General features: G+C 39.0%; 1 protein-coding gene across 1 annotated transcript in view; it reads left to right on the top strand.

The window, feature by feature from the left end:
* The window catches only part of LOC123521403, a 98,832-nt gene that overhangs the window by 39,135 nt on the left and 48,631 nt on the right, over window positions 1–11,066 (top strand). Inside the window, exon 5 of the mRNA XM_045287644.1 lies at window positions 9,814–9,955. Coding sequence (XP_045143579.1) covers window positions 9,814–9,955 — 142 coding nt within the window. The remainder of the gene's footprint in view (window positions 1–9,813; window positions 9,956–11,066) is intronic.

Genomic DNA, 11,066 nt, shown 5'->3' with positions numbered 1-11,066 from the left:
TTGCTACCCTGCACCCTGATTGGCTCGTCTCCTCCCCACAACCCCTCAGCAAGGGAGTGTTCTTCATGACTTTCTTTTCTGCATGCCCATATATTACATATGCAATATTTAATAAATAACATTATGGATACTGCTTTTCACAGTTTATATTCCTTCAAAGATATATTTGAAAGTTTAAAGACAGCCATATTGGTAATTATTTTGACTTACTATCTCTACTGCTTTTATTGCAATTTAATTAAGATGTGCTTCCATTTGGAACATTTTTTTAAAAATTCAAAGCCATTAAAAGGGATAGTAACTATGGAATACAAAACAGAAAATTATGTCACAGAAGATGCACTTAGGCAATTCAGTTTAGTATATCATCTACTATTAACAGCACTTATGTGATATGTAAAATGATTATAATTCCTGAAGGAAGGAAATACAGTTTGGAGAGATTAAGCAAGTATATAGCTTAAAAAGCAAAGATTCAATCCCAGATCTCTGGTTATAAGTGGGGTTTTCATTATATTTCATTGGTTTGTGAATTTATGAAAGGCCACCTCATTTAAAAAATCTTTTTTCTTTATACTTTGTTTGAATATATTTACAAGTGCTGTTTGAAAGACCAATGCCTCTCTGAAGTAGGCAGAGTCTTAGGATTCCCTAGTAGAGTAATCTGAGATAAGCATAGTTTAGTCATACTGGGTAGTTTGGATTTGATGTATTATATCCAGTGTTGGAGGCAGGTTGGGGTCTTATCTTGTTACTGCTTTTTACTGCTAGAAACTCAAATCTTGCTTCTGAGACATGGATGAAGGTTGAGGCCTTTTCAATGGTGGAAAACACCTTCATGTTGAAAAATTGTTTAAAGCTTTAGAGTCTCTCAATATTGCCAGGGTTTCTAGTTCCTTTCAAGTGTTTTCTACCAAGAGGTTTTGTCCCGTCCCTGGCTCTTCTGATGCCAGTTGTAGGGCATTCCTGCCTGTGGTCTGTAATAATGCATTTGGAGTTTTCTGCTCTCTTCCTCTTTGGATTTTCTTCCAGCATAGGTACCTGGACCTGGCAGCCCAACCCTCATCCTTGCATTCTTGCATTGCCAGTCTCTTGCATTGTCTGTATTTCTTAATGGACAGATCTAGTCACTGCCCTTACTTGGCTTTGTTCCTTACTGCATAATCCAAGCAGTGGTCTAATATATTATGCCAAAGACCCTAAGCCTTACTCCCTGCTTGAAGCCATACTGGTGAGAAAGGTGCCCCCAAAGCACAGATTCAGAGTTGTTTGAAAAGATCTTAGCATTTTCTCATATGACGGATGAGGAAACATTCAGAATCTCTCACCCCAAATCGTAGTTAGTGGTAGAATTTGAACTAAAATCAAATCTAACTGCAATTAGATTTCTGGTATATCCACTTTCAACATATAGTCCCTATCCCTAAATAGCATTAAAATAAATAAAAACCACGTTGTTATGATGTCATTGCTGTATTCACTATCATTATTTCATAAGACATTAAGCTAGTATGTGCTTTTTTAATAAGAAAATGTTTAGAGCGGAAATATTTGGAAACTTACCTGATTCCGTATTGCCAACATGTGCATGCTGTATTTTTTTTTAAGCAAAGCGATGTTATTCCACCAGATGTCACTGTTTGCATGTTGCAATGTTGTTACAATGATTACAAATAAAATCTCCCTTCCCTAATCATATTTTGTAAAAATAATTCTATATATTTATCCTTAAGCAGACTTTTAATTTTATTAGATGTATAATGATTGCATTTTCAAAGGCATAAATTATTCATATACTTCTGCTGCAGAATTTAAAGAAAAAGACTAAAACAATAAAACAAAATAGAACCAACTTATTTGCAAATTAGCATCTTAAGACAAAAAATTTTTTGAAAAACAGCATAACCTGTAGGTTTGTACCCTTTACCAAACTGTGGATTGTGACCCAATAAGAGGGTTACAAAATCAATTTAGTGGGTTGTCACCACAACTTTAAAAGTTGATGTAGTCTAGAAATGGGCACTCTTGTATTACTTTGGCTAGAATCTTGTATGTGTTGAGTCGTGATATAAAGTGCATTTCTTATTGTGGGATGTTGTCAAAGAAGTTCAGTAAACATTTGCCCTAGCTACTCTAAAACTATCTCTGTACACATCTATAAGCTGCATAACAGTGACTGTTCCACTTCATCCCGTGAAACGTCCTCCAAACTTTTATACCTCAAATGGCAATAGGAATTGATCAAGGAAGAGCTAGTATAGGTGTCACCAAGGAATATTACTGGTAGAGTCAAACCAAGGTTAGGGGAAGTTTGCCGAAGGGAGGCTCCTCCATGCTTTACAGGAGGGAGCTAACCATCCCTTTAGATAACCATAGAAGATGTACACACTGAGGATTCATGGTTAAGGGAGAAAGTTTTTCATGTGTTTTGGACACCAACCTACATTTTATGTCTCTGGGACTGAGGAAGAACTGATAGTCACTGGGAAGTTTAACTTTCACTTTGAGTGAGGAAGGCATGTTTCTTAGTGTGTTTAAGTCTCTTTTTCCCATCATCATCAGACCCTGAAAGAAGATCACTGTTGCCATCCATAGACAAGGAAACAGACCTTAATGGGGCAAGTGACCTCCTCAGCTGAGCACAGTCTGTGTACAAACTAGGGCTAAAATCCTAGTTTTTAACCTTATTCTAAAGGCTGACTCTTCCTACCATATGAGTGTTTTTTAAACATATGGACAACCTGGGATAGTTGATATCTGTAACAATTCCCAGGCTCTCTCAGTCCACTGAATTGGGATTTGGGAAAGAGGGAGATTAGGAAGCATCCCAGTTATTCTTAGTAGGCCATTTTAGGAACGATGGGAATACATCAGTGTTTCGCACACTACCGTGTGCATCTGAATCACTTGAAGGACTGGTTAAAACACAAGTGGCAGAGCTGCCCTCCAAGGTCCTGACTCCCTGGGTCTGTGGTGGGTATATAATTTGCATTTCTTTCATGCTGATCTAGACATACTTCATTCAGTTCTCTTGGGCAGGAGCTTGCGTTGATGCTGAGACTTTTCCTTTTTATTCCAAATGCACCACCATTTGTATAAAATCCGAAGCACTGTCATTGAGTTCAACTCATAGTCACCCTATAGGACCGAGGAGAACTGTTTCAAAGCATTTCCATGGCTTTCCATAAACTGTCCCATCTTTCTCCCATAAAGAAGCTGGTGAGTTTGAACCAGTAACCTTTCAGTTAGCAGCACTTTAGCCACTGTACCACCAAAGTGATTTAATATTTATTTAGGTAGTATATACTTTATTCAAACAATTTTATATTCAAAGAATCAATGCCTTTGAATTATGGTGCTGCCAGAATGCTCCTTGGAAGCAAGGATGGAGAGACTTCGTCTCACATACTTTGGACATGGTATCAGGAGAGACCACTCATTGGAGAAGAACATAATGCTTGGTCAAGTAGAGGGACAGCAAAAATCCTTGACTAGATGGATTGACACAGTGGCTTCAGCAGTGTGCTCAGAGACAGGAAAAATTGTGAGGATGGGGCAGGACCAGGCTGTGTTTCATTGTTGTGCAGAAGGTTGTTAGGAGTCCAAATGGTCACAACAGCAAGCAACAACAACAACAGCAGCAGCATATTCCAATCCAGCGGAGACAGAAAATGAGTAAGAATCTCTTGTCCTCCATAAATAACCTGTCTGTGATTCCCTGTTAAAAAGATTTGCAGAATGCAGTGTAGTATATTCTGTAAAGAAAGAGCACAGATCAATTGCAGCAGGACGATTGAGAAGGCAAAAATGAAGTTTGGTTTGTAAAGGTGTTATGAAGTCAAGGTTTTAGGGAGGGTTTTTGTTCATCATTTTCAAAGTGCTCATCACACTATACTATAATTGCCTGTTGCTTTGGCTCTTTCCTTTATTGCTGTTTTACTAGTTGCAGGATCTAGGGCTCCTTTGGCAATGTGAATGTAAGTTGCCATGGGAATTAGAAGTGAGGAGTGAGAAGGTAGATAAGCTGTGGGAGACCCTGACTTCTAGGCTGAGGATTTTGGGTTTCACATTGTATTTTTGGAGAGAAGGATGACTGAAAGAAACTCTGACTGACAGCAAAGTCAACATCACTGCAGTCTGGTGAGGGCAATTGCCGGGACAGGAGAGACACTGGTGGGAGGATGAGCATGGGCAGAGATGACTGTTGAGAGTAAGAAGTTGGTGTGAAGGGGGTTTTAGTATGAACCATGGAGATGGTGATGATTTTCAAAGGGGAGAACACTATGAAATGCTTTTAAAAAAAGTTTTTCCAAAAAAAAAAAAAGTTTTTCCTTGGCCAGGAATAAGGAAGCAGGGCAGATCTCAAATGAAGCTTCAAAATAAGTGATAAATATTTGTCATATAAAGAATACTTGCTAACTTTGTGTAGCTTTTCCACTAAGCTAAGGCCTCCCACTCATGCCTACCAGAACCATATTTTGAACTATTCAATTACTTCCCCCACCCCCATCTTCCTCTCAACCAACTATAATTTCTGCATTGTAAAAGTACATTTTTGGTACAGGAAAGGGAAAAATTTCATTAAGCTGTGAATAACTTTTACCAGTCTGCTTTTCACATAAGGCTGTAGATAAGTACAGAAATGCCCCAAGATAACTTCTTAAGTGATTCTCCTGCTCAACGTGGTTCCATTTTATCTTAGATATGCTTTATTGATTTTGTACTCTCTTGGCCTATCCCCTTCCTCCATATCTTGTTCTTTGGCCTTTTGGAATAGATCAAACAGCTGAAGACAAGCATCTTTGGCTACTTTAAACAAAGAAGAATTTACTAAACCGAATTAAGTGCTGATAAAAATCAATGAGATCTAGGTAGGCAGGGTGTCCAGGGATGGCTCTCATAATATACTCCAATGCCTGGGGAAGGATTTGCTCCTTCTGGTGCATCCAGGAAGGCAGGAAAACTGGAAGTCATCTCTGGCAACATATCACCTTAGTTGAGATTCAGAAACCAGTTGGCCAGTCCTAGCACAGCTTGTGACTCTGGAGCCATACTGTGTCTGTTTGATATGCTCATTAGTTTAAAAAAAAAAAAAAGCCAATCAATAGAAGGAGTAACTAGAACTCTGCTGCAAAAGGATTCAGTGTTGCCATCACTGTTTGCCATCAGAAACGTCTCCCTTCTAAATAACATGTGAATGCATCTGACTAATGAATCCAATCTCATGCCTATAGCTGGACTGCAGGAGTGTTTCTAATCTTTTCCTCCTCTTACATTCAAGAAACTCATTCAAGGGGCTAGAGATGAGGAAGGGCTGGCTGGTCTGAAGTTGTACAGATAGTGAGTCTGTGAGCATGACCTGGCCCCAGGGGCTAGGACTGATGAGTTTGGGAAGGGACCAGAGGATCTGAAGTGCAGGTAGGTGTCTGAACTCCCAAGCTTGGTATTGATACCCATTGACCTAGCATGGATGGCAACTAATGTGGAGTAACTCAGAGCCCGAGTGGCTGAACAGAAATATGTTGATCCCGTGAGCTGTTGTAAATTGCTGGGTTCTCGTGGCTTTCCCCCAACCTTATTTTGCATATGGTTGTAGAGGCTCAAAGATCCAACTGGAATGAAGGTTGTACAGACCAAAAAACTTACATGTCTCCTTGGAATACTGGGTTGATAGGAACGGACAATTTAGAAATTGGCTATGGTGGTGTATAAACTTTCATGGGTGTGGTTAATCTCAACATAAGTAGAACAAGAGAGGATCTCCTGAATAGTTTTCACTTTTCCTGATGGCTAAGAAGAGAGAACGGGGGAAGATGTTGATCAGATTATATGATTTAGGTGTTATTGTCAGCAGGGTAATGGTGATTGGAAAATAGTAATTGTAGGAGATATGAATGAAAAAGGATAAAAGTAATTTTTTTTAAGGCAAAATAAACAAAAAAAGCAAAAGGATGGAATAGGTGTTGAGTTGCAAACTACTTTATTAGCCATTCTGGGAGTTGAGATTTAATCTCTTTTCAAATTAAAATACTAGTCAGATGGGATAGAAAACTTTTTTATTTTTTATGATTATACTTTGTCAACATTCTATCTCAGAGGTCCTCAAATTTTTTAAACAGGGGCCAGTTCACTGTCCTTCAGACCGTTGGAGGGCTGGACTATAGTTTTAAAAAAAACCATGAACAAATTCCTATGCACACTGGATGAGTCGGCTGCTAAGCAGGACAAGCAGCGGTGGCAAAAACACCCGGTGGACTGGATAAATGTCCTCGGCGGGCCGCATGTGGCCTGCAGACCATAGTTTGAGGACCCCTCCTCTATCTTGTCCAGCCTACCTCTGGGTGAGCTTGCTTCTTAAAAGCCACTCCCCTGGTCTCTGAGATATCAGTAAACTTTTAGATAACTAAACCCAATAAGACTTGTGTATTTGGTAGTTTATAAAATGTAATCATTCATATAGTGATATATCAAAATGCCATAGCATATAGAGATATTGATATTATTAAGTGCCATTGAGTTGGTTCCAACTCATAGCAACCCATAGCAACAGAAGAAAACACTTCCTGGTCCTCACAGTTGATGTGTTTGAGCTCATTGTTGCGGTCACTGTGTCAATCATTATCACCGATAGTCATCTTTTTTGCTGATTCTCTACATTACCAAGTGTGTTAGACAGGGTTCTCTAGAGAGATAAAACCAGATTGCTGATAATTTTATGCTTATTTATAAAGATAGTTAGAAATATAATACAAGAAATGAACTGTTAAATTATATACACATAGATATATAATACAAGAAAAGAACAGTTAAATTATAAAGCAGTACAAATGACTCAGTGCAACTCACTCCCAGGAGAGAGTTGTGAGACACTAGCAGTCCTTCAAGTCTCGAGGGCTGCTAGATCTTCCTCTGTAGAGAGAGCTAGGCTATATCAGCACAGCAGCAAATAGCAAGGCAGGTCACCAATTGTCAGCCAGGTCACCAAATGTCAGTCCTCAGCTCCAGAGATGTAAATTTCAATGGTGTGGTCTTAAAGGGACCTCAACTTATAACGACACAGTCCACAGGTTAGGCGTCTCACGGGTAGCCTGTAAATTGAGGCACAGAACAAGCAAGACAGCCACACACTGGTCCAATGATCAAAGAGCAAGAGACAAGCAAGGCAAGGCTCACCGAGCCATTTATCTCTCCGCTCTTCAGTTAATCCCACTTATGTTTATCGGCCAGGTTGGCACACAATAAACTATCTCACCAAGCGTCATACTTTACTACGAATATAGATACTTGTACACCAATACTCATTGAAGCATTGTTCACAATAGCCAAAATATACAAACAACTCATGTATGTCAACAGAAGAATGAGCAAAAATATGTCATATGTAAATCTACAGAGAGTACTTGGATAAATTGTTTCTTGGTGGTATGGCAGGGGAGGTTGTGTTGGGGAGAGGAAAGCTAACAGCAGTGAGTATAAGAAAGAAGAATATGTTCTCAGATTGCTTGTGGTTAGTCGGAGTTTGTACAATTCTTCTTTATGATTGAATGATTGAATTGTATGATATATGGATTATGTGACAATAAAACTGTTTAAAAATATATCACATCATTCTACCACAAAGAATGTTTAATATTTGTAATGACATGGATAAACTTAAAACAAGTGAAATAAGCCAGACACAAAAGGACAAATATTCCTGAATTGCATAGAGACAAGAAGTTACATTTTGTGGTTACCATAAGCAAAGAAGTCCTCATACCCGGACCAATAGGTAACATCATGAAAAAGGGAGAAAAGGTTGAAGTTGTCAAGGATTTGGTCTTGCTTGGATTCACAATCAATGCTCATAGAAGCAGCGGTCAAGAGATCTACCCAAATCTCTGTAACTCCCAAGCAAGGAGTGTGCAACAGGAATAAAAGGAATTAGTCTGTTTTTATTACCACCACCACCACCACCACCACCACCACCACCACCCCTACATCCCTGGAAGCAGTGAGTAAGAGATCAAAATATGAGTTGCAATAGGTAAATCTGCAGTACAAGACCTCTTTAGGATATTGAAAAGCTTACTTTGGGGAATAAGGTGTACCTGACCCAAACCATAGTATTTTCAGTGGCTTCATGTGCTTGTGAAAGTTGGACTTTGAATAAGGAAGATCAAAGAAGATTTGATGCCTTATAATTATGGTGTTGTAGAAGAATATTTATTGAAAGTACTGTGGACTGCTAAAAGGACAAAGCAATCTATTTTGGAAGAAGTATGACCAGAGTGCTCTTTAGAGATAAGGATGATGAGACCTCTTCCTCTTACAGACTTTGGACATTTTATCAGGAGAGATCATTCTCTGGAGAAGGACATCATGCTTGGTAATGTCAAGGGGACAGCATGAAAGAGGAAGGCCCTCAAGGAGGTGGATTGACACCATGGCTTCAACAATGAGCTCAGGCGTGGGAACAATTGTGCGGATGGCATAGGACTGGACAGTGTTTTATTCTGTTGTGAACCAACTCAATGATATCTAAGAACAACAACGACATAAGCTGAAAAAATGCAGGCACGAAGGATGATTGCTTAATGGGTCCCAAGCTTCTGTTTGCAGTGAAGAAAAGTTTTGGAAACTAAAGCTGGTTATTATGGTTGCAAAACATTGTTAGTTTGCTTAATGCCACTGGATTGGACGCTCAAACATGGTTAAAATGGAAAGTTTTATATTGTATATATTTTATCACATACACACATACAGCTAGAGGAAATATTGATATTAAATACTGCCTTGTGAAGTTGATATAATTATAATTTGGGGGACTTTATATTCATTGAATATGTCCTTTGCAATCAATGTTGCTGTTAGGTGCCATCGAGTCACCCCCGACCCATGGCGACCTTATGCAGAACAGAACGAAACTTTGCACGGTCCTGTGCCATCCCCACAATCATTCTTTTGCCTGCACCCATCATTCAGCCACCACTTGTCTGCCAGTTTGTCATACTGCAGTAACTTGTGTGTTGCTGTGATGCTGGAAGCTATGTCACTGGTATTTCAAATGCCAGCAGAGTCATCCAAAGTCAACACGGTTCACTGGAGCTTCCAGAATAAGAATCGGCACTGAAGAAGTATTCAGCTTTCCACTGTGGGGGAAGAAGCCACTGAAAACCTAACACATATCTTTGAAGCATTTTGAAATACAATGAATAAAGCAATATATATTTTGGGTGTTTGTAAGCCATCTTTAAATGACACATTTGCCTTCAAATTTAGCTTCATCTAACATAACATCTGATTAGTTAGGGTTTTGGTTGGTATATTTTGTACCTCTTTGTATAGTCTTGTGTATATACAGCTTGCAGGCTGGAAGGGAAGGCAAGATTCTAAATAGTTTTCTGTTCATCTCAGAAAGATAAGGATTAAAAATAGGAAACCTTCATATGAGAAGGAAGCTCTGTTTAGGCTTGTTTATGCCCAGACCAAGACAAGAAACTGTTCTCTATGAATTTGGAATGGCAACGGTTAGTGATCAGAAGGGGGAGAATTTTTATCTACTTTTAAATAGGCTTTCTTAGAGTAAATTTATTATTTCAATGTAATAAGACAAAACCATCACAAAGGTTATTAAAATGAATTCAGAGACAAACATAAATTACTTTTGGATTATTCCCCATTTTGGATTATCTGAACTCTCTACAATCTCTGTTGAGTACAAATATCAAACATCAATGCATTTATTTTGCCAGAGATAAGCCATGAAAACCAACATCTTTTGTGTTATCAATGATTTAAAAACAAGTTTGTTTTTTTAAAAAAACCCTATAGATTACTGCTTGGAATTCCTGCTACGGATGACAACGAAGAAAATGTCACCGTCCCTTCAACAGTACCGGAGATACAACCTGAATTGACACAAGGAACCGGACAGCAGGCTCCCAAATCACCCCTGCAGGTGTTGGGGAAGGAAGTAAGAATTTTTTTTTAATATTAGTTTTCTCTATCTCAGAGGTTCTCTAATGTTTTAATCTCAGATCACTTTAATCTCTTAAAAATTATTGTGGACCTCAAAGAACTTTTGTTTATGCATGTCATAAACATACAAAGAGCAGAATTTAATATTAGAAACAAAAACAAAGATAATAGAATCCTACTCCTTGATTAATTAATAAAGCAGTAATAAAGTCAAGTATCAACATACATCTTTGTGAGAGATAAATTGAATGAGAAAAGGAAGATCATCTTTATTTTACAAACCCTTTTTTGTTTGCTTCTGTGTTTGATTTTGGAATAGATTAATTTAACAAATACATGTAAACAACACCGAATATCCGTTCAGGCAACTTCCAGTTCCATATAAATCCATGGCCCCATAAAGTTATAACAGAGTTTATAAATCCTGAGAGGGGACTAGGATTGAGGGAAACAGGGAGATCAGATCTGTCTCTCAGGAGTGGTAGCCAGCATGCTCTCCCATCCATGCTGCCTCAGGCAGGCACTTGGAAAGTGAGGAGGCCGCTGCCCCATGGGATCTGCCTGAGTGTCCAGCCAGCTTAGAACCTCCAGCCGTGGTGGCGGTGTGACTGGGATGGTGATGAGAGGTGAAACAGGATAGGGACAAGGAGGAGCAGGCCCGCCTGAAAGAGTTTAAAGCCTATTGAGGAGATAGAAAGGCAGGCAGGGAGGAAGGCAGGGAATGGAACCTGAGGTGGTAGGCTTGGGTTGGTAAGCTGATAAGATTAGCTGTGCTTGGTGGCTGGTGAAGTCAATTTTTTTATGTAGACCCTGAACATGGCTGTGGTGGTAAGGGTTCCTGGTCCAACCAATGCCCATCCTGCACACCTTTCTCCTGTATATAATAACATGGTGTTTACACAAAGCTGAAATTTCACGGACCTATTGTAGATGTTAAGCAATGCAAACCTGTGTATGTAAACAAACAACAAACTAGCATTCCCTGGATGTGTAGTGTATTTTAATAGCCTTTTCACATGAACATGGCTATTCTTCTTTGATAATACGTGAATTGAACAACGGATGAGTTTCTTTTTTTTTTTTTTAATCGTTTTATTAGGGGCTCA

The sequence above is a fragment of the Echinops telfairi genome, unplaced genomic scaffold (genome assembly GCF_000313985.2).
Source record: "Echinops telfairi isolate 266 unplaced genomic scaffold, ASM31398v2 ScPeMD7_18;HRSCAF=68, whole genome shotgun sequence".
In the NCBI taxonomy this organism is placed as follows: domain Eukaryota; kingdom Metazoa; phylum Chordata; class Mammalia; order Afrosoricida; family Tenrecidae; genus Echinops; species Echinops telfairi.
This window is presented reverse-complemented; position numbering and strand designations above follow the sequence as displayed.